General features: G+C 43.2%; 3 protein-coding genes across 5 annotated transcripts; 1 reads left to right on the forward strand and 2 right to left on the reverse strand.

The window, feature by feature from the left end:
• Positions 1-4,455: 4,455 nt before the first annotated feature.
• Positions 4,456-16,484, reverse strand: LOC118332390 (PH and SEC7 domain-containing protein 3). 3 transcript variants are annotated; one of them, XM_035667640.1, is made up of 17 exons: positions 16,273-16,484; positions 15,007-15,404; positions 12,596-13,287; positions 12,185-12,257; positions 11,662-12,001; positions 10,483-11,523; positions 8,607-8,687; positions 8,381-8,493; positions 8,220-8,278; positions 8,017-8,106; positions 7,885-7,928; positions 7,623-7,795; positions 6,974-7,044; positions 6,679-6,824; positions 6,439-6,583; positions 5,459-5,605; positions 4,456-5,368 (listed from the first exon to the last, which is right to left on the reverse strand). In XM_035667640.1, exons 3-17 carry the CDS (start codon positions 13,118-13,120, stop codon positions 5,081-5,083), a joined length of 3,336 nt encoding a protein of 1,111 aa, XP_035523533.1. In that variant the 5' UTR covers positions 13,121-13,287; positions 15,007-15,404; positions 16,273-16,484; the 3' UTR covers positions 4,456-5,080. The 3 variants fall into 3 exon arrangements, with proteins under 3 accessions (XP_035523533.1, XP_035523531.1, XP_035523532.1); XM_035667638.1 differs by having other exon boundaries at positions 12,176-12,257; XM_035667639.1 differs by lacking the exons at positions 15,007-15,404; positions 16,273-16,484 and adding an exon at positions 13,677-13,816 and having other exon boundaries at positions 12,176-12,257.
• Positions 16,485-16,606: 122 nt separating this feature from the next.
• Positions 16,607-20,678, forward strand: LOC118332391 (zinc finger protein 436). The gene is made up of 2 exons (XM_035667641.1): positions 16,607-16,941; positions 17,961-20,678. The coding sequence occupies exons 1-2, from the start codon at positions 16,743-16,745 to the stop codon at positions 19,574-19,576; spliced, it is 1,815 nt and encodes a 604-aa protein (XP_035523534.1). The 5' UTR covers positions 16,607-16,742; the 3' UTR covers positions 19,577-20,678.
• An 814-nt stretch (positions 20,679-21,492) lies between these two features.
• LOC118332393 (proteinase-activated receptor 3) lies at positions 21,493-23,018 on the reverse strand. The gene has a single exon (XM_035667645.1). The coding sequence runs from the start codon at positions 22,918-22,920 to the stop codon at positions 22,039-22,041; it is 882 nt and encodes a 293-aa protein (XP_035523538.1). The 5' UTR covers positions 22,921-23,018; the 3' UTR covers positions 21,493-22,038.
• Between the last annotated feature and the right edge of the window lie 335 nt (positions 23,019-23,353).

Consider the following 23,353-nt stretch of genomic DNA (forward strand, 5'->3'; position numbering starts at 1 on the left):
GTGGGCCCCGCCCGGCTCAGTTCTTTTTGTGGCCCTCGAGAAAACCCAGATTGTGCGAGTGAACCCATCACCTTGTTTATTAATTGTTTTTGGACAGTGATTATTCTGAACCCTTTTTTGTTTTTTTGACACTGAACATCGTCCCTTTCTCTGCAGACCTTTGACAGTGTGAGATTCTTAGTCTGCTGTGTCAACGCAATGTTTTTACCACTTTCTCATTCTTCTTTGGCTTCATATAGTTGTGCTTTAGTCAAACTGCGCCTGAGACCCCACAAATCTTTCTGATGTTGGAATTGTCAGAGCTGCATCCCATCATCTTTGTAACTTTTTGAACTGCTAATACAACAATCACATTGGCCAGGTGTGCAGACATGAAAAAGTGGGCATGATTTCTTCACAAAACTACCTCCATCCACATGAAAAGCCATGAACAAAGAATACAGCTGAGGTCATTAGTTCTGCAGGTATTTGGTCATAAAACAAGCAACAGCATCACCAAAGTTGTTACAATTCATCATCAAGGGGACGTTAATATCTCTACCAACTGTGATGGCAATCCAAAATCATCTCAATAGTACAACTCTCCAGCTTTCAACCAATATCTTGTCACCTTCATCAGCGGAAAATGTTGGAAATAAGGTGGCTAAACTTTTCTAACAACCTTAAAAAAAGTGTCAACCTCATGGTGGTGTTAGAGCTAAAGTCAGCAGTCATCCTCTGGGAACCACGAATGACCAAACCAAATATTCTTCCAGTAGAACCAGCAAATGTTGAAATATTTCCCTTGGTAGCGGAAACATTTGACCTGTTAGTGGTGCTAAATTAAATGTCATAGGATCAAGAAACTCATTAGGATTTATCTCCTGGGCACAATGAATGTCTGTACAGAATTTCATGGCAACCCATCAGACCGATGGATTGCCATCTAAATGTTGGTACAAAAGACATTTTGGGCAGAAAATGGCCTCTAGAACACCTGAGCGGACTTCAAATGACAACACCTTCCTCGAATTTCAAGAAGCTATCTAATCTCCTCCACCTTTAAACCATAATGCACCTGGAACAAATGTGCCAGTCAAACAGAGCAAAGTGGTCAAACAGAGGGTGTTCCTGTGTAGGAACAGACGGAGGGAGGAAACACAGGTGCTCTGTGTCCGACCAGCCTATTAAACAACACACAGAGCCTGAAGGCAGGAAGCCACTATTGACTGGAAGACATCAAGAAAAACGCACCTTTCAAAGCACACACACATTCAAACACTACACACACACACACACACCGAGGTGGATAAAATCTGCCAGGTATCAGGTACTGCCCCGAGGGAGAGGGTTGACCTGTGGAGGCCCAAGGAGTCAAACACACAGCTGACAAATAGGTCATTCAACATCGCATACACATCTCAATAATGCTGTTTTATCCTCGCGTCCTAGCGCCGTAGATTAACCATTATCAATCAGAGAAAGAACAAATGCAGATATTAACAGATTTGGACTGAATTATAGCTTAAACCACACGAGTTAAAAGACGAACTGAGATAAGATGGAGGAGATTAGTTCACAAACATTCTTGCTCCCTTCTATACGTCGCGTTGAGCCACGGAGCGCCGACCTTAAGATCATGTTTGTCCTGCATCTTAAAAGCCATCGAGTGTGTGCCCGAGGAGTGTTGTCGGAGGAAGGAGTGCGTGTGTGTGTGGAAGAGGAGAGGGCAAAAGGAGGTCATGCGTTGCAATGCCCTTGAGCACGGCACTTGCTTTAACTCTCTCAATGAGAGGCTTCTTTGCTTCAAAAAGCCAGCCTTTGTAAATGAATGAGTATGAAGGGCTCTGGTGAAATCTAAAGAGTGATTCATGTTTGGACTGGGTCTGATTGGCAAATAAAATGAAAATGTCTGGCCATGAGAAAAGCAACACTAATAAGTGCAGTCTGGGAGAAATAAAGGCAGGGAAGATGTTTTTCTTCAGTGCCTCCCATTTCTTTCAAATCAAGTTAGAGCAATAAAAGAATATCACTTCCTACTGAAATTTACACTCATACGGAAGCTGAATATATGACTGGGTTTTGTGCAGTCAGCACTGGAAAGTACAAGAGATTATGTCTGGTGCAAGTGGACGCTGGATAAGAGAGGGATGTCTCAGAGAAAGAGGCAAATGGAGTCTGAGTGGAAAAACAAAACACCTGAAAGGACCGCGGAGAGACTTCGAGGGTCCTGGATGGAAAAAGCCAAAATCACAACAGCAGCAGTCAAGAGCAAAGGATGGAGACAGAGCAGAGGAGGGGGGAGGACACCAAGAGAGAGACAAAAAAAAAGTCTTTTTTTCCAATAGCTGGAGTGGGAAAAATCAACTGTTAGTGTGGATGAGAGATAAAAAGTAACAAGTAGAGCGTGTGAGGCGTCAGCAGCAGATGGAGAATGCGCGTCAGGAGGAGCATTGAGGGCAGAAAAAAAATCCCAGAGATGAATGTGAGTGTTTACAGTACATTTTATGTTTGCTGGCAGTGTTTGCAGGTGTTTTTGGCTTATATTTACTGAGCATTTCAGAGCCATTGTGGATGCTGAGCAATGTTCAAAGCAACATTGTGTGTGTGAGGGGGGAGGAGGAAAGCGAGGAGAAAAAAGGGGCAGAAGTGACCTTACGTATTGGGGTCTTTTTTTGGGGCCGTGCTGGACAAGCCCCTAATGATCACAACTTGAGCTCTTGCCTTTTTAATTACCCACCCAGGCCTGACTGAGTCGCACAAAGCTCGAGAATGGAGTGGCGCAGATGGAACAAAAACAGGCCAACTCCTTGGGAAGGATGCCCTCTGAACCCAGCAGCTAATGCAGCCCCTGCTGCTCCAGCCGGTCATTATTGTTGTTGGAGAGGAGGAGAGAGATGGCACTCCAAAACAAGGCCACCGCCACCGCTGAAGTCATGGTCCACAGGCCATGTGAGAAGAGCTTTTGGTGGAGAGCTCCTCTGTGACGCCAGCGCACAGGCAGCACCTTTAGCACAGATTAAACATTTCAATTTGATCTGAAAAACAAGAGGCCTGCTAATGGCTGCTCCTCGCTGTAATATTTCGTCACAGCCCCGAGAGCATGTAGGTTAGTCTAGATGGCGTCGCCTTTCAGCGTGCCGGGCCCCCGCCCTCCTAAAGGTGCTGTGATGGCCCCCGGGGGCCCCCTGTCATTCATGTGGCCCATCAGTCATCCTCATCTGCAGAATCTGACTTTATCTTAATGAGTTGTTGTTACTCCTGCAAATGAATGGAGACTGCTTCCATTCACAAGACAAGTTGAGCATTATCACGTTAATTAAGCATTACAGATGATCTGTCGGAGGCTCCTGAGTTTCACCTGATGGAGGGAAAAGGAGGGAAAAGTCTTAAATAAATCCACAAATAACGAAAAACCTCCAGTGCGCTGATCCAAAACCGACACCCAAACAGGACGGTGTGTCCCTGTCTGTATTGTCTGTGCTCTTCATTGCGTTTCCTATTGTCACATCACATTCCTGTGTAAGGAATGTGTGTGTTTGTGTGTCTGTGTGTGTGTGTGTGTGTGTGTGTGTGTGTGAGACATCCTGCTCTTATTGTTGAACGCCCCAGGTTGACTGCTGCTCAACATGTCAGGCTGAAAGAGAACAAAATGGGCCCCGTGCCACTGAGACACTGACACACACACACACACCCACCCACAGGTCTGCTCCACCTTGTTTTTTGTTGTTGTTTTTTTGTAGTTGTGCACTATTTGAAAAAGGGGATTGTTAAGTAATCCCATTATTTGAATGAATAATAATCAGACAACTGGATCTTCAGATCATTTAACTCTGAGTTAATCTATCAGTTTGATCAGTCTTAAACACTCAGTGGGGCCTTTAACTAATGTTCCCAAAGCCCTCTTCCTCTTTAAGCTCAGTTCTGTAGTAAACACCGAGAAATGTATACATTTATATATATATAAAAAAAGATATATTTTGAGATTAGACCGTCAGTTCTGTAATTGTACACAAATGTAAATGTTTTTACTGTATTGGGATGTTAATAATTAAGCAGATTTTTATGAAAAATGTGACAAAAACTGATGATGAAAAAACAAAAAGACATTGCTAAAAGGTTGAAAATGTCACAAAAGGAGCAATTTCTAAAAAATCTTTAAATGTTCTTTTTCTGTCTTTGTTAAAAGATTAAACTTCTGCACAGCATCCTTCTTCACAATGTAAATGTTTCTTTTAAAGATGAATTTTTTGGGGGGATTTTTAGCCTTTGCAGGATGATGACACGCTCCACCAGGAGAGCCACCTTTGCTTCATCTTTTGTGTTACAACTCACCTTCTTGGAGCAGGAGAAAACATTTGTATCTGACATTACAGCTCACAAAATGTTTAAACTACTAGTATCTGTTGTTCCTAAAGACAACAACCTCAAACCAAAAGCGTTAACATCCATTAATAGTCTTACCCATACTGAACGATAACGATTTTATTTTTTTCTCTAAAGTGAGAAACAATACATAACATTTTGGAAATGAACCCTTCATTTAGAAAGAAAACATGTAACGGTGACACAAAGGTCATGAATACTCAAAGAAAACATTGTACACACAATATTAAAAACAATAAAAGTGCAATTGGGATTCTTTAAAAAAACAAGTTTAAAACGAACTGACATCACATCCTGTCCGCCTCCATTCACTGTGAGATGTGCTGTACTACAGCACCCTCTAGTGGTTTATATTTTAAAGGCACATTTTTTGCCTAAAGGAAAACAACAAATCAAAGCAAATGTGCACTATTTTGAGTACTACTGTAGACCAAAGTTAACACAAAAAAAAAAACTAAATAAATTAGGTCCAGACATTTCGAGTCAGGCCCCCCCTTGATTCTCGGAGAGATTGAGGGTTAGGGGAATCCTGAGGTTCTTTTTTATTTTTCAAAAAGTGCAAAAAGATAAAAAAATGCAAAAAAACAACAATAACTGGCTGAGGCAGATTTCAGATATGACTTTGGTGTTAGTTTCTCTGCTCAGGGCTTCACAACCTAAGAGACTGAAGTCCCGTCAGCTCACAGCAGGCGTTAACTGGTCGGGTTATCCCCTTTCAGGCCTCTTTATTCCATCGGGGAATGATGGTCCTGCGATAAGTCCGTCTTTCTGAGATGTTGCGTCTGACTTTGATCACCGTCGGAGTAGGAACCTCAAGCTCCAGAGACGGGCTGGAGTAGGACTTTTTCAGCCCGTCTTCCTCATCCTGTTCCTCCCCCACAGAGTCAGCACATATGGCTTTATCAAACAAGTTGAGGTCTGCGACGCTCAACACGCCGTCGCTCGTCTTCTTCACGCTCTTCCAGGACTCCAAGCCCTGAATGTAGATCTCGTAGCGGCACATCTGCAGGGTTTGATCAAGAGACACAGGGTCACTTAAGGGTCTTTTTACACTCGTATGCACACACACTTTCACTCACAACACTTTGATTACCTCGTGCTGCAAATACTCTGCTCTGACACGATGCTCCTCCAGCTCCTTGGCTTTGGCTTTTTTGCCTTCTGGCAGGTTTTGCTGCAGGTACGACAGGTCTGCCTTGAAGGACTCGAGCATTCCCGCATGAGACTGCAGCTGACGTTCCTGCACAGGACAAAGGAACAGATTTCATGCAAATCCACTTAATGCAAATCCCACGGGGGAAAAAAGCAGAAACAGAACGGAAAAAAACCCAGAGAGAACTTACTCCAGCTGCAGAGGTGCATGAGGGAGGTTTACAGTGAATTAGTTGCTAAAACTTCCTTTATTTTTCTTCCTTAATTTCATCAGTTATGTAGGAAGGGATCATCCAAACATATAATGACAGAAGGTTTAATAACATATTCTTTCTTCTTCAAATAAAAGGGAAATTAATTAAATGCACCTATGCTCAACTCAGTACACTCAGGTCACTGCTGCTACAGCCTTATTTGGTCTGATATGAACGGACCAAAGCCGGGACAAACCACATCACTGGCTCTAAATCAGGTTTCACAGCTGCAGTTTGTCCTTCGCACTTGACTGAGTCAGGGGTTGCAATCTCACCGCTAGATGCTACTAAATCCTACACACTGGTCCTTTCATGGAAACAGCTGCTGTGTGTATTATGCTAATTGCTTGTAATGGTAAAGACTTTGCAGTTTAAGCTGGATCTAGTAATGGGTATTTTGTTTCTAGTTAAAACATGAGCTAGATTCAAAGTCACAACACAGGTTGAGTGAGAGTTTTGTATCACAAACAACAAGCATTGTGGGAGAAGTTCATATAAAGTGGTAGTTTGTCATACATTGAATTGAACCTGTGCCATTTTGAACTCAATAACATGCATTGTAACACTGAGCTGAAACATTTAAAAAGACACTGATTCAAAATGACTTGTAACTGTAAGGAAATGTATGAAAGGAATGTCACAGACAGAGAGAAGTAGGAGTGTGTACCAGAGTCTGAGCGGACTGCGAGGCGGGGAGGATCGGCCTGAAGAACCTCCTCTGAGAACCGACGGCAGCGGGGAACGGAGGCGAGGAGTGAAGCGCTGAAACCAGGTTGATGCGGCTGATCCATGAATTCATCTCCACTTTGGATCTGAGAGGAAACCGAACAGAGCGCTTAAACTGACTGCTGGACTCTTTGGCACACACACACACAGATAAACACACTCCAGCGGTGCTGTCACTTACGAGGCCTGGAAGAGGAAAACCCTCCAGTCAGCCGTCTGCAAACGGAAGACGTGGGGCTTCTTGGTGTAGTCGGCTGCCTGCTCGGCCAGAGAGTGGTGCACGCTCACCACCTCCTCATTAGTCGGCTGATCCCTCCTATAATCATCCTGTGACACACACACACAAACACACCAAGAGGGAAAAGTACAGAAAAAGTATTACAATCATGAAAGACATTAATTCTTATTTACTGTACTGTAATGTAATGTAATGTACTGTAGGGAAATTCACCAGTAATGACGCTGAGTACTCTTACCTTCTGTAAGTAAAGGACCATTCCCCTCAGCACTCCGTAGAAGGTCTTCCAGCTTCTCTTCCCCCAAGGAGCTGCCACACAGAAACATTCATTCATTCATTCAGCTGCCTGCTGCATTATCAACATGTCCAAGAAATATCTCGAATACAGTGGAAGTCTTATACAATCTCATTGTTCCTTAACTTTAACCCATTCATTAGTTCTTATGAGAGTGAGCTCCGTTTAATGTGTTACAAAAAAAACACTTTAAAAGATAATATGGTGCCCAGATTCAGTGTAGGAGGTCAGAGTTTTGTCTTGGAGTGATAAAAGGCCAGTGCTTGCCTTTAAGATGATACATCCTTGATATTTTCTATTGGCAGCTGCCCTTATTTTTACAGCACAGTTGCCACACAAATCTTCCATTTCAGACACCAAAGCAAACCCAAACACCAGAAATCCTCAGTTCACCCAATATTACGTTCCTCTACATAAAATACTCAACACCACACACCAAACCCTATCTGACACAGGATCTAATGGTGTTGTTTCAATTTCAAATGAAATAAATCACTGATTGTGCCTTTAAATCCTCACTCTTCTCAAAAACCTAAATAAACTAGATGTAGGTGACACTCAGTTCTTCGGTTTATGTTTGTGTCTCGCTCACTGCGTTTGCCATCAATGTCAGCGTGGAGCTTCCTCTGGAGGAATCCTTCTTTGACCACGGAGGCTTTTTCGTCATGAGGAACGTCCTGGAAGGGGTTGGCTTTTGAACGCAGCGGCGCATTATCTCCTGCATCTTCGTCAAGCAACACGGAGCTCTTCAACTCCTCGTCATCACTGAAACACGCAAAGACAGATTCTTATGTGTGAGATTACGTATGTGAAGAATACGATAATGTTTTATGACGGTGTTTATATCCACTTACACGGCCCACTCCAGCGGTTCACTTTTTATGGAATTATAAAGACTCTGAAATTGAGATGGAGAGGAAAAGGTTCAACAATTTTCAGCAACAGCATTTCTTTCTGAAAAACAAACAAATCAGTGACAGTATTACCTTCAAGAGATCCTTGCTGAAGTTTTCTCCTTCATTCATGTTGTCCAGGTTGGCCACAAACTGAGAAGAGGTCATGGATTTTCCTACATTCTGTTGATACACACAAAAATGTTTTATTTGATGATAATCTGGTGACAAGGTGCCATGTCGAAACAAAATTTAAGATGTCATTATTTATTCTACAGTCATAAAACGTTTCCCACCTGTCCGTGCAAGTCAGTGTTTAGAAGCATCAGAGCACATGTCAGAGCCAACACAGCCCCTGAGGATACAAAAAAAAAGGAAAATAACACATGCATCTGTCAGGTGAGTGCTCGCGGCCGTATCATTGAGCAGAAAATACAAAAACGTGACCGAGGCTTACCTGAAGAGGAGTAGGAGTCGGGGTTGCACTGATGAAAGCGGCAGGCGAAATGCTGCAGCACACGCTCTCTCTCCTGGGTCTCTCCTATCAGTATCACCACTTTCAGGAAAGATCTGAGAGAGAGAAACCGACACGAAAATGTAAAAAATTACATGATTTGTTTATTAGCGTGTTTTGTGAGAGATATCAGTGGAAGCAGTCCAAGCTCCGCCTATTTAATTCTCACCTGGTGGCATGATCAAGTGTTTGGCCGGTGAAGTCAAAGAACTTGAGGTATTCCTCCCCGACAGCATGACTGAAGTTATTACTAAACAGAGACACAGTACATTCAGAGTCAGTGTAATCAGCAACAAAAGTATAACAATAACTTGATAGGAATAATGAGACTATTTTGGGGATGATTACTGGTGTTTCAATGCAGTATTTGAAATTGGAGGCAAAGGAGGAAGATGTGGTCTTCAAAAATAATGTAAAAAATCATGTGACTTCTTTAATATGATGGCCAAGCATATAGAGGAACACATTTTTCATTTCACTCAGACTGAAAGTGTCAAAAAAGCCCACTGTACTGTAATGTGACCAGGAAAAGATTCTATTTGAGCTAAATCTCTATATTATGGAAAAATTCCCAATTATTCCTTAAAGAGTTCTTCCAGGAATTTGGTATTGCACTTCTATACAGTCTAACAGACAGATTAGGAAAACAATAATCAGTCAGCAGAAGTTGACATATCCTGATTTTTAGTTCCTAGGATGGGTCAAACTCTGAATCCTACACTCTCCCATAAAGCAACTCGACTTCATCTTTTGTGAAGCTCTCCATGTCTGGTAAACGCCAACGTCTTTTAACCTCTACGGACACACAGACTTTGTTATTAATTGGTTGCCAAGATACCCCTGATGACATCACCAAGATTATTATCCCAAACGTTCGAAAGCTCCTTTGAAGCCACAGAAAACATTTACACAACCGTTTTCACCAGCTGAGCAGCTCTCCCTATGAAACTCTTCATACTGTCTTTTTATAACAACTAATGTACGTCACTACCCTTCAAGGCCCATCCATTATAGGGTAAAGGTCACATTAAAGAGCCATGTAGAGCTGTGACAAGAAGCTGCTGGTGTGGATGCAGCTGCAGGAGAGCAGAGCTCCATATCCGGAGAGGTGACACTGCACTCAGCTGTCAGGGGTTGAGAGCGGTGCAGTGTCACCCGGGCCGGCCCTAGCGAACACTGACCCAAATCAAACACACCCAAGATGTTGAGTGACCCAACAGGAGCATGCTGGGTCAGGCAAAATGCTAAAATGCTCATGGTGGATTTGGATTTGCTACATTGCTTATGAACTTCTGCCACGGACAGTTGTGCCTGCAGAGCCTCTTTCAGCTCAAAATGGTAGAAAACTTTGAGGCGCACAGTGGGACAGAGAGTTGGACTGGTTATAAGTGAACTGAGCATGGCTAAGCAAAGAAGTTGATCCATAAGCAGACTGTTGACGACTGTGCGGTGCACAAGGCTCACAGACGACAGGTGCGTACAACCACAGAGGTGGACACCAACAAACAGTGTTGCCTAGCAACATAGCTGTGTGTACAAACTGGGCTTCTGTGTAAAAACTCTGCTCTACTTTAATATGTTGGTTTCTACCTGTAGCATATTGTCTATACTTCTCTGTGTTGGCAGCTTTGGTGCCGTTTTATTCTGCTGTTAAAGAGGTTTTATGGGCATCCGGTTAGCTCAGTCAGTAGAGCTGGCGACCCATATACACAGCGGCTCGGGCGGGTTGAGTCCAGACCTGCGGCCCTTTGCTGCATTCGTCCCCACGGCCCCCGCGTCTCTCCCTCTCCTGCCCCCTTCCTGCTCTACCAGCCATTCTATCAAATAAAGGCAAAAAGCCCAAAAAAGTGGCACGCACAGGCTGCAAAATCTGTCTATAGAAACAGAATTTAAAAAAACAACCTCTATGACACTATCACTAGTTAGAGTGATGCCACATTGAAAACCTGCAGCTTCACTAACCAGTGGGTGTGGATTTATCTGCACTGCTCAAAACCCCATCAGCCTTCAGTTATAAAAATTATATACATATAACACGTGCTTACTCTTTGTCCAAGTGCTTCACCACGTCCATACGCTGGATCCCATCCAACTTGTACAGCCGTTCAGCGAGGCGGCAGGCCATCTCTCTGTCTACCTCACCTCCATTCATAAGAGGCACTGCTGTCTCGGGGGGCTTGGGTTGCTCTCCATTGGCTACAACAGTTTGTACAGATCCATCCTCATTACCTTCGACTTCTTCAGCCTGATGTGACGTCTCAGCCTGTTCGTCCACCTGATTGAACTCGGCCTCTGCTGTCTCCTGCGTGACCACAGTCTCAGCCGACAGCTGCTCTGTTATTTCGGACTCATCCGTCTTCTCTGGTCGCGCGGGCTGCTCACAGAGCGCCGGCTGAGACAAGTCGGCCGTTGGCTCATTCTGCTTTGAGGGCTCCGTCTGTTCTTGCTGCTCTGCCAGTCCGGGGTCTTCAGCTTCAACATAAACTGTCTGCTGTGACGGGGTAGGTTCCTCTGGCAGGTCGGCATTTTCAGGTTGGGTCGACTCTTCTCTCAGTTCCATCTGCGGTGACTGTTCCAGATGTTGCGACTGTCCTAACTGGTCTTCAAAGTGTCCGTCTTCTGCTCGATGTGACACCTCTGCTTGGATTTGTGCTGGCTCTTCAGTCATTTCAAGCTGCTCAGACTCGGAGTGTTCAGGCTGTGGTGACAGCTCCCGTGAAGTAGTTTGGTCACAATCTTGATGCTCTAAGCAACTTACCTCCTCCAGTTTTTCAGTCAGCTCAAGTATCTCTTGTGAGTTGTCTATCCTCTCTGCATTTTCTGCCACCTGTATCGATGTTTCTTCGTTGTCGTGCACAGCCTCTGACTCTTCATCGTCCACGTTCTGATTTACATCTTTGTACATTTCTGGCTCTTCAGTTTGTCCTGTGGGATCTTCATGTAACCGTTCTAGTAGCTCTATGTCCTCTTCACTCCCTGAGTGTTGTCTTTCCTCCAAAAGCTCTGACTGCTGCACGTCAATTAGCTTATCTGGGTTTACAGTTGGTTCAGTACCGTCGGTCTGTAGTGGCTCGGCAGGAACCTCCCTGCAAAGTGTGAATCAAATATGCAATGTTAAATGTTAAAAATGCTACATAATGTGTCTGTGACATGGTTCACATAATGAAATAATTTACAATTAATAAACACTTCCTGTTCCCCTTTCTTAAGTTCATGATACTCACACATCACTCGGACAATTGACAGTTTTTGCTTCTTCACTTTCTTCAGTACAGGACACGTTTGTCTCACTCTGTTCCTCTTCCTCTACAGCACCTCCCTCCTCGTTCTCTTCTTCAGTCTCAACAACATTCGTTGAAGTTTGCTCTTCCTCTGAGTCGCCCTGTCCAGTCAGCACAACACTGGGCTCCTCCTGTTCCTCTTCAAGTTTTAAATATTCAAAACTGACCTCATCTTCTGAGTCGTCAGTCTCTTCAAGAGTATCAATTAAGTCCACAGTTTCAACGGGATCTGAGGTTGCTGAGTGGCCCTCCTCTTCTTCTGATTCTGTCGTCAGTGGGATTTCTGATTTTTTTAGAAGACAGTGAACATCACAGTTTTGCATTTAAACCAGAAACAAAAAATGAGCAGGCCATAAGCATTCACAGAAATCAACAATCAAGAGACTGAAAACTAAGCAACAAATGGAAAAAACATTTCCTATGGAACACCTAATGAAGATGACAGAGTAACACGTACTGTTATTACCGTCTATCAGCTCATGCGCTGAATCTTGCTTTTCCTGTGCCGTCGGCTCTTGCACATCTGCAGCATCACATGCCTGGAAATTGCAACACAGGCCATCGATCGTGAACATGAGTTGTGCGAGAAAGCTTGTGATTGCCAGTGGGTTCATGCGTAGGCATACTGAGCCTCATCTGACCAACATTAAGTCCACTCTATTCCTCCCACCTCTGCTCAACCTGCTACAGTAACCCAAACACGTATCTCTAAAGAAATAAAGGCTGTGGTGGTGAGGGAAGTCAAGTCAATGCTCAGTGAAGGAAGAGTTAGTGACACAGGAAACTGTATCTGAACACGGAAAAAGAAAATAGAAATAGACAAAATTCTAAATAATGACATACATCTCACTTTTTATCTCCTTCCATCAATACATACCTCAGAGCCGCTTCCTGTCCACTCTAAATTTGGGTTCAAAAGTTGTGAATCAAACCCATCTTCTTGCTCTCTGGCCTCCGGTGCGAAAAGCTCAGCATTAATGTCTTGCGAATGGTGAAGTGATGGGGAAGTGCTGCCTACCCTCGTCACGCTGCTAGAGTCTAGCTCATTGGCCAAGCTGCTGTCAGTCATGAGTGGAGATGTGGGATCAGGCATGTCCCACTGCACTGTGGCAAAGGAAAGCAGGGGACTGGTGCAGGTCATGGGGTGCACCGGCCATATTATTTGCTCCCACGGTTCTGCCTCCTCAGAAGTGTCTCGTCCTGCCTTCGGGGAGAGACTGAGCTGATCTGTCCCGTCTGCCTGGTTCATCTGTACCTCTGTCTCGCCCCACACTATGGTCTGCTGTTCTCCATTGATGTGCAGGTGGTCTATAGGGGTCCATGAGTCTTGTTGAGGCTGCTGAGGGACTGAATCTGTAATATCTGGCAGTGAGGAGCACACGTCTTCCTCCTCCATTAGCATGTATCTAAGTTAGTTCCTGGTCGAGTGTTTGTGGGTTCTGGTGAAAGGTAATGGAGCTTGTTACAAAATGTCCTTCTCTGCTGTCTGAAGGATGATCATTTTGAAAGATCAGATAAATGTAAAATCCTGAAGCAGGTTACAACTTCCAAACGGCGCCATTCACAGATCTGCAACAAGAGAAAAAACCCTGTCAATGTTGAAAACTATTTTACCACACACCCATCTGAACACGCCTGATATGGTGTGACAACAAATGCAAAAGTGTTCTGTATTTGAATTCCACATTTAAAAGAGCATTTTGGGGAACCTCCAGGAAGAGCATCTGATTAGCTGATACACAAAAAAGCCATTCATAAAACAAAGCTATATTTGGTTGTAGTGTAAAAGTGATGTCTTTACAGAGCCTCTGTATTGTTTTCTATTCATCTGTGAGAAAAGAATCCATCGAAAACTACCGCAGGCAGCACATTAAATTTCACACGACACTGCAAGCAAAAGCAAAGCTGAAATAAAATCATTTACACCCCCTGAAAGCACAAAAATACTCCACACTCACCGCTTGTGTCAACATAATCCAGTTTAAAGAAGATATTTACCAGTTTTTTAGCCTGTGCTGTTCATTTATGAATTTTTTTGACTTCTCGGTGTGGCACTGCAGATGTGCAGTGCACTAGACTTTTACTGAAATGTCACAAAAGCATGTTTCTACTTCCTGACCACAGACACACACAGAAATCAGCCGAGCAACTCAGCAAGAGAGCAAGAGAGAAAGAGGTGTACAGTGCGGATTAAGAGAGAAGCAGAGGGTGGGGTTCAGGGGTCTTTCTGGTGAGCAGTTAAACAGTCTTTAACTGCGTTTCTGCATTTATCATTTATCACCACGCTGCACTGTGACACTGGGCAAAGGATAAAACCGTCAGAGTCCAAATTTGAGCTTCATGTTGTCAACAGAACTTAGTGGTTTTTACGATAAACTATGAGGTGTGACAATAATTTCACACCTTATAGTTTATTCTTTTTTCCTACTTCCTACTCTCACCTTTATTTATTTCTCTCTTTTCAATTTTCATTATTCTATTCACCTCCTGCAACCAACATCCGGGACAGGCCTTGAACACATTTCCTGTGTGGTCGCTTATTTCAGTTCCTGTCGGGCTAAACAAGTGCTACAGTAACGTACGCAAGTTAAGGAGGACTTTCTGTAAATGAATCACTCTGTGTTCAAAACCAAAAAAATTCGAAGATAACAAAACCTAAATATTTTAAAAGCAGCACTGTCTCTCTTGAAGTTCATACTGTCAGTGAGAATCTGACCGTTTAATAAACTGACAGTACTGATTAAAATCTCTCTACTCTATTGTGTGTTCAACATGATAACACAGTTAATCTTATGTGTGTGTTTTGTTATTTTTGGCAGCATTGTTGACAATAAAAACTGTAAGAGAAAGTCTCAGACGACAGAAAGAAACACGTTCTCACCCTCATCATAGAGAGAAAAACAATAGAGCAGGATACTTTCAGCCAAACGTTGAGCAACTCCAGTCTGCTGGTGTGTCTAACAAGTAGTGTTGCTTACAGTGCATGGAGGCTTGAGAGGATGGTTAACACAACACCAAAGGAGAAGTACAAATATTAAAAAAGAAAACACAATAGAGAGGATAAAATAAAAAGAGGAACACAGCCATACTGGGGAAAATGAAAGTTGCAAAACGACTCATGAATATGTGTGTGTATAATACTAGAATTCATATAAATGGACAACAACGCCTAGTGTGTCATTCATTCATTAACATGGCACAGAAAATTTAAACCAACCTCAAAGAGCTAAAAAAAAAAAATAAAAATCTCATTAAGAAGAATCATTTCAACTGTGAATCATGACTTACCACCTCCAGGCTCTTTAAAGCAACATCATATGATCAGGCGGCTTGTGAGGGTTTAAGTCAAGTCTTGTGGGAGGGAAAGACACACCACTGTGTTATACCGGGGTTATACCGCTGTCAGAGAGCTGGCTCTTCACAGGCATATTCACCCACACACATGCACACAAGCATACAAATAACCCTCAGTTGATTAGGTCTGAACCTACTGCGCACAACAAACAAGCCTCACATCCGCCGAGCTGAGTTTTAAGTCTGTGGTGTTGCATAAAGATGCATGCAAGTCACAAATTCTAGTCTGGACTGGGTCCTCCTTCTTCTTTGTGCATCCTGTCAGTTTTCAGACAGCTCAAGATGAGACCTCCATATCCCTCCGTCCTGTTCTCGTCTCCCTGCAGATATGGCTGGGGGGAGAAAAAAAAAAAGGGAAGAATTTAGAGGACGGATGGAAGGGGAAAGCTGCTAAGTGGCAACAAAGAGGAAGAAAACGCACATTGTGATTGGCAGATGACTCAAGAGCGCACAGACACCTGAGAGGCCTCAACCCACACCCACTGGCCCGAAGGCATGCAGGCAAACACATACTAGGTCAGGTGAGGGGAGTGGCTCAGCTCTTCCTCAAACTAACACAGGAATGATGTGGTAAAACCAGCTGGTATCCAGATTCAATAAGTCATTACCCACACTGGAATTAGCTGTGTCTCTTGCTATTGGTTTACTGGCTTGGTGTCTGGATGGGTAGAAAAGCCTGTTTAACACAGACATGACAGCATTTTATAAAACTGGAGTAAACCGGCTGCATATATATCTGTTTATAGACTTGCTTCTATTTTTAAATTGGGTGTTATTATTTAACTTTACCACTTTTAAAAAATAATAGTTTCAGCAGCATTACTGTTTGCACTCTTTACAGCATCACTATTTACACACATTAGTTGCAGTAGCATTTAGCAAGAGCAGCATTGTTATTTTTCGCCACTTTGTATTTTCATTTAAATTATAATTAGCTTTGTTGTCAGAAAACGTTGTCTTAGGTTATAGCACAGTTAACTACCAATTAGCAGATTAGCTGGGTAAAAGCCTACTAATTTAACTAGTTAACTAACCTAAAAGTTAAATTAACGTTAATAATATTATGTAACGTTGCTATTCAACTGTTTTTACATGATTAGCATTGTTATTATCACTCTAAGCAGCATAAACAGTGTAAGCAAAATCCCATTAGCATGATTAGCAGTCTGATGACCGGTGGTATTAAAATCGTAGCATTACCTAGTTAGCATTTATGAGAGCATCCTTGCAGCTGTAGTGAGTTATAGCTGCTAGTGGCTGTACAAAGCTGATGTTACTAGTACAGGTACGAGTAGTAGTGTCAGTACTAGTGACCCTGGAAGTGCTGTAAGTTACAACTGTTTTCTTGTTGTTATTTAAACACCATTTATCACCGTGGTTATTTGTGTTTATCACAGTAACGTCTGTTCGGGCCCCGGCTCATCCAGCGGCTCCACTCCGCACCGGCAGGGGGCGCTACCGACCCCCGTGAGCTGTCAGAAACACAACCACTCCTCGCCGTCACTTTCATGCGACTGTGTCTGCTTTTGTTTGTTCCGCACACGGCAGCAGAGCCGCACACACACACACGCACACACACCACACACCCACTTTCTCCTCCGGTTACTTTTCAACCGTGTACAAACCACCCGGCGAGTCTCCTGCAGCCTGCAGCCGCGCCCGGCTCTAACATGGCCAAGTCGAGTGATCTGAAAATCTTCCTTGAGTCGTCTTTGAACGAGATCTTTAAAGCGACAGTGAGCGACATCCTGGACTCAGTGGACCGGACCCTGTCCGAGTACCAGGGCACGATACAGAGGATCGAGTCTGAAAACGAGGGCCTGAAGCGGCTGCTGTTTGCACACAGGAGCACAGAGTCTGGTCCCAGAGGTATGGTTGTCTACACTCGGTTGGTAATGTCTGTCTGTGCTTGTCACCGTGCAGCTTCATGCAGCTACTGACCTTTTGTTCATGCATTGCCTGCACTGTCAGCGAACTGTGCCTGTGCTGTGTTTAGTGTGTATTCACCTGAACAAAAAAATAACAAAGGCAGCGTGAGAAGCAGACATTCAGTACATTCAAAACAGGGCTGTGCAGAAGGTTTATGAGGTGTCACTGTGTAATGCAGCAGTAATTACAGTGTACTAGTGACAGTAATGTTACTATCACAACATCCTCCCCACACTAATGGCAACACGGTATATCTCTGGGTACATGAGGGTGTAAATATGTAACCCATTAACATATATCATGATCTTCACTTACACTATTTAATTTTAATGTTTTACATATTGCCGTAAATAATCTGTGAAGCTCTCTTGTATGAAATGCACCAAATGACAATGGTGCGGTTGTAGTGGCAAATAATTGTCGCACATTATCACCCAACCCTGCTTTCGGTTCATTGTTTTGTTTTTTGTTTTTCTGGCCCGCAACTCCTCTCAGTTCCACCTCATTTCCAGTTGTTAACAGGCAGCTATTTCTGGAAAATAAAAGCCCTAATAAACCCTCTACCTGTCATACACCCGACAGACAAAGTGAGCAACAAGCTGCTGAACATAGTGGGGCATTTAGCTACTAAATGGAGAGTGAATATTGAGCTTGGATTTCTCAGGTAACCAGAAACACAGCTCCAAATGAAAGCTTATGTTGCTCCGTGTCGGCTGGATGTGTAATGAGAATAATAAGAATAAGAAGTGCCCAAAAATGTGACTTATGCAGCTTTAAATTGTAGTGTACTACCGACACTCAGTTGAGTTTGTTCAGGCTGTTTTGTTGCTCCCTCATCCAGTTTTTTGCAGTATTACTGTCAACTAATCAAACATTTCAGCAGCAAGGTAGATGTGTATGACTCTAAATAACATATAAATAACTTTTACAATTATATTTACAATTTCATATTTTTACAGATATTCGTGAACAAGATGCCACTGAAAAGTTTTCGACTGCAGAATGGAACAATCGTCCCATCAACACCACCCAGGGCTCGTTCAAGATGTCCATATGCAGCAGTGACAAGAAGAGCTTCAGGAGGAAGCAGAAAGACAAGATGAGGGGGAGCATATCCTCCGCCACCTTTTTACTGCAGACTGATCACATGGCAGAAAGACCATGTGTGAACACAGCGGAGGTAGGTGTTTCCTCCCAGAGCTCGATATCTGTGAAAACAGAGCCCGGCCTGGATGAAAGCGGTGCTATTGACCTCTCCCAGCCTTCATCCCTTCTCAATCTGACAATGAGGCCAATAAAAAGCGAGGGCGCCGAGGTCAGTTTAGACAGTCACGATGCATATGCACCTCTTTCGCCATCTGCAGGCCTCGAACACGACTCCAGAGGCAGCAACAGTGAAGTTAAAGTCACCATTGTTTCTGACAGTTATATGCAGGATGGACAGTTCATTAAGACAGAGGAGGAGGAGGAGGAGAATGGCGTGTTGCAGTATGGTGACGAGTTGAAGCAGGCGTTGAGGTATTACCCCGAATCAGAAATTGATCCCGAGGGAGCGAACAGACCGGTTGAAGTAGTGACGCACGAGGAAAACGATACGCCTGCTGTTCCCGCAGAAGAGTTTTTGGAGGTTCGCGACAACTTTTTGCGTTGTCCCTCCTGCCCCAAAACATTTAGTCGAGCGACCTCGCTCAACGTCCACATCAAGACTCACAGCGGCGAGAAGGCCCACAGCTGCAGCTACTGCGGTAAGCGCTTTGGCCGGGCCGATCTCCTCAAATCTCACAAGCGCACCCATACGGGAGAGAGACCCTACAGCTGCAACATCTGCAGTAAAACGTACGCCCATCCCAGTCAGCTCAGGATACACAAACGCGTCCACACTGGTGAAAAGCCGTATTCCTGCTCGCACTGCGGCAAGCGCTTCAACGAGCACAACCAACTCAAAGTCCACTTGCGGACTCACACCGGGGAGAGGCCTTACAGCTGCCAGGAGTGCGGCAAAACTTTCAGCAACGCGGGCAACCTGCGTATACACGAGAGGATCCACACTGGTGAGAAGCCGTACTGCTGCGCGCAGTGTGGGAAAAGGTTCAACGGCTTGGGCGACCTCAAAACACATTACAGGATTCACACTGGAGAGAGGCCCTACAGCTGTGAACTGTGTAAGAAGACCTTCAGCCAGGCGGGCCACCTCACCATACACATGCGGATGCACACAGGAGAGAGACCGTACAGCTGCAATGAGTGTGGCAAGAAGTTTACGGTGGCCAGCAGCCTTAAACTGCACCAGAGGACTCACACGGGGGAGAAGGAGTACAGCTGCTCGTACTGCAGCAAGAGCTTCAGCAGGTCAGGGCACCTGAAGAGACACGAACTGGTCCACACCAAAGAGAAGGTCTTCCTCTGCAGCCAGTGTGGAAAGACCTACACTGACCAGTCCTCCCTTAAAAAGCATCTGAAGATGCACGCAGCCAAGGAGCAGAAGGTTCAGAGCGAGGGAAGCACCAGCGAGGCTGAAACCAACCCAGCCCAGCCTTCAGCTCCTGAGACACTTTCAGACACTGAGAGAAATTAAAAAGGAACAAATTATTAGAGAGGAATAATATAAAAACTGAGAATGAATGCTGTGTGATTTTACACAATAATCTTCAATCAAAGTCCGCTTACTAGCCTTCTCAGCACTTTGAAACACATGTCAGAGGGTATTATAAAGTGTTAAAGAGCAGGGTTTTTAGCGTCAGATGAGCCTTTAATTGGTTTCATCTGTTTTAACGCAGGACTGTTTTTGGCCTACGTGCTGTGGCTAGCAGGTGGACCACGAGTTAAGATTATTTCGTCAAACTATGTATGTGATGTTTGTGGTACAGTGCAATACACTGTTGTCTAATCTTTGCTGTGATTTTTAGTAGGTCCAAATATTTAACAACACCATATGGTGGGCTATTTAATTTTGGTTGATAAACTCCTAATGTTGCTCCTAAAGATGTCTCTCTCACGACAGTGTAAAGAGTTACAGTCAGAAAATAAAAAAGAACCGCAGTTCTTTTGACCTTGCTGTATGTTACCACAATGTTTGTGGTATGTTTTTTGAAATGCTTTAAAGGAAAAGAAGAAATATTGAATGCTGTGTGTGTCAGAGAAACACTGTAAGTTCCCCATGGGGGGTCAGTAGAAAATAATATAATTGTTTTAGAATTAAAAGGCTTCTACACACATTTATACAATTTGTAGTAGCTGGAGGTTTAGAAAAGTGTGCTGATTTAAGGTGAAGCTCCTTAATATATTGCTGTATATAGCTTTAACTATACAGTCAACTATACAGTCAACAGTCTGAGCTATTGAACTGACAAGAATGTATTTATGTAATAATGTTACCGAAAATAATATTACTGCAAATACTCAGTATCACTTGACCAGCTTTCAATAGCAAACTAATACTCATTTTGCTAATCTCAAAGAATGTCGAGCTTCTAGAGGATTTGTTTTAGGTTGTTCACTGTTCTACCAGGAAACTCAGACGAGTAAAATGTCATGTTAATGATGATAGGGCTACTGTTTGTTGTGGCAAATGGTTGATATGCCTGCACAGCAATCTATGTTTGTAAAGTGTTTGCTTGTAGAAATGTATTGTGACTTACTTTTGTGTGATTTGTGTCTAAATTAAAGAGAAAAGTTAACTGAAAGGTCTCATTCACACTTCATGTGTATACTTTATTCAAAATGAAAAACCTTATGTTGTATGTTCACTAAAATACAAAGTGCAAATACATTCTGCAAATTCTTTTTTTTTAATATTTAGTGCAAACAGAAAAGCAAATACAAAACAGTATAGAAATAACTGAGATTTCCCTAATACAATGGGGGTGAATGGAATTTATATGGTGCTCAAAACATTGAACAATTACACGTAACAAATTAAAACGTCGTTGTCACTCTGAATTTGGTATCTCTTAGATACCAAGTAATTATTTTCATGATCATATACCGAGAGCCCAAGGTGTCTTCTTCAAGTTATGATGTTGATGTTGTTATGATTGAAAAACAAAAGTATCCTCACACTTTAAAGGCTGGAACCTGATACATTTATTTTATGCTTAAAAATGACCTAAACAATGTTGATAATAATTTTTTTAATGATTTTTATGATTAATTGATTAATCATTTGATCTCTTGTATCTTTATACCATGACAAACGTATACAACCCAAGCTATTTGCATGGCGTTTGGTTTCTGGCATTGAGTTGGATGACAATACCAATACCACTCTCTTGTTTCTCTCAGCGAGCTTGACAGATGCTGGCAGACAGATTTTGTTTCCATTTAATAGAGCCAGACTAGCTGCTTCCAGTCTTTGTGCTAAGCTAAGCTAACTTCCTGCCTGCAGTATGTTTATATTTAAAGGTCCAGTTTGTAACATTTAGGAGGATTTATTTGCAGAAATATATCTTATATATTTTGTAGCGTTTTATATTTACAGACGCTGCAGGTTGCCTTCCATTGAGTCCGCCATGTTGAAGCATCGTGTTTGTACAGTGTCCTAGTAGAAACAGACCAAACACGGGCTCTAGATAGTACTCTTGCATTTTTCACACATTTTGCAGAGTTTCTCCTTTGTTCGGAGGATGAAGGAAGGAAGTTGTGATCTGCAACTATAGTGCTAGATGCCACTAAATCTGGCCACTAAAGGCATCATAAAATCAGTTTTCTATCTAACTGCCAGAAAGCAAATAACCCAATTTCCCAAAATGTCAGACACCTTAAAAGAAATTGTTTCTGTACAGGGATTTAAGAAAAATCTATAAATCTAAACAATAAGTTATTAATTTATTCAGGTCTGCCTCAGAATAGGCAAGAAAGTTCATCTTCAGAGTCATCCTTAGGGGACCCTAACCCTAGGTTGTGAACCAGTGCGCAATAAATCTTTTTAATATTCGATTTCAATATCAGATCAAGCAAGAACATAATATATTCTCCTGTATTTCACAACAACAGTACATTCATATGAAAACCTTTGGAACACACGTATCCCTATTGGATCTAGGTCGCGCTGCTCTGGCAGCAGTTGAGGTTGCATGCCATCTTTTCTTTGGACAGATAGAGCATCGGCTGAATGCTGCTGCTGAAGTCCATCAGGCCAAATGCGACATAGTGAATATAGCATTTAAACACATTAGAAGAGAAGTAGCCCTCGAAGGGGAACAGTGCGACAGGTGGGAAGTAGTTGAACACTATGATGGCCAGGATGATGAGGACCACCTTGAAGGCTCTCTTCTTCACAGGATGCATCTCGTCTCTGCCGGGCCCAGACTGCCTCAGCACCCACAGGATCACAATGTTGCAGAACACCATGAAGGCGAAAGCTGTGAGGATCATCCCTGTGAAGACCTTCTCAAAGTTGACAATGTTGCCTACGCATTTAGCAGCAGCGTAGGCCAGAGTGATCAGCCAGACTACAAAGGCCAGGACCGCTCGGTGTTGACGGTCCTTGAACTTGGTGAAGGTGATGGGGTGGACCACGGCCATGTAGCGGTCTAAGCAGATGCATGAGAGGAGGAGAGGCGAGCAGTCTTTTATGCCGTAGAAGAAGCGCAGGACGTACCAGGTGCTGCTGTTGTTGAGGAAGACTATGTTGGCCAGCTCAAGGGGAGGGATGAGACAGAAGAGTATGTCTAAAACCGCCAAATGAAGGATGAAGATATCTGAGGTGGAAGAATCACCCTTGTTGGTATGGATGAGCCACAGCACCATGAAGTTGGCTGGGATGCCCAGGAACATGTTAATGAACTGCAGGCCCAGGTACCAAATGAGAACTGCAGGCATGTTTTTGCAATCCTCGTACAGCGTCTTCACGCCACTGGTGTCGTTGAGGGGTCTGTGAGAGACAGAGAGCACGGAGGAGTTCATGTATAAAACCTCCATGACGGCCGGATCAGAGAAGGAGGTCGTCAGAGGACGCGAGGAAGGCGAGGAACGAAGATCTGTCAGACAAACAGGAAAGATCAGGTTCTGTTATTAGAGGCAATAGACAGAATAAAATAGAAGTGAAACTAAAGAAGAAGCTATGAGACAAAGATTAAAATAAATAGATATAAAAGTTAATAAACATTGTTAACTTTGAAGAAATTATAGTTGTGATAGTTGTGATGTGGAGGGTTTACTGATGCACTTGTTGTGACATTGTCCACAGGTAAAGAGATTTCAGGCTGATGTATTTAAACCTTTCATGTATTCATAATATCCAAAATGATGATCAGGAATTAGTTAGCTTGGTGGAAAAATGCATGCAAGAAACGACATGGAAAAAGCACACGTTTGACATTTTGGCGAGGATCTTTTGCCTTTATTAGAGAGT

Source organism: Morone saxatilis, unplaced genomic scaffold (assembly GCF_004916995.1).
Source record: "Morone saxatilis isolate NCDOM2014 unplaced genomic scaffold, NCSU_SB_2.0 Contig21, whole genome shotgun sequence".
NCBI lineage: Eukaryota > Metazoa > Chordata > Actinopteri > Moronidae > Morone > Morone saxatilis.

What these genes read in the sequence shown, in the direction of transcription:
- LOC118332390 (XM_035667638.1), bottom strand. Translation starts at nt 13,120, where the DNA reads ATGCTAATGGAGGAGGAAGACGTGTGCTCCTCACTGCCAGATATTACA. An exon ending in GCTGATAGACGGTAATAACA is followed by an intron (nt 12,002 to 12,175) that starts GTACGTGTTACT and finishes TAAAAAAATCAG; the next exon opens with AAATCCCACTGACGACAGAA. An exon ending in ACACTGACTTGCACGGACAG is followed by an intron (nt 8,107 to 8,219) that starts GTGGGAAACGTT and finishes GTGTATCAACAG; the next exon opens with AATGTAGGAAAATCCATGAC.
- LOC118332391 (XM_035667641.1), top strand. Translation starts at nt 16,743, where the DNA reads ATGGCCAAGTCGAGTGATCTGAAAATCTTCCTTGAGTCGTCTTTGAAC. An exon ending in CACAGAGTCTGGTCCCAGAG is followed by an intron (nt 16,942 to 17,960) that starts GTATGGTTGTCT and finishes ATATTTTTACAG; the next exon opens with ATATTCGTGAACAAGATGCC.
- LOC118332393 (XM_035667645.1), bottom strand. Translation starts at nt 22,920, where the DNA reads ATGGAGGTTTTATACATGAACTCCTCCGTGCTCTCTGTCTCTCACAGA.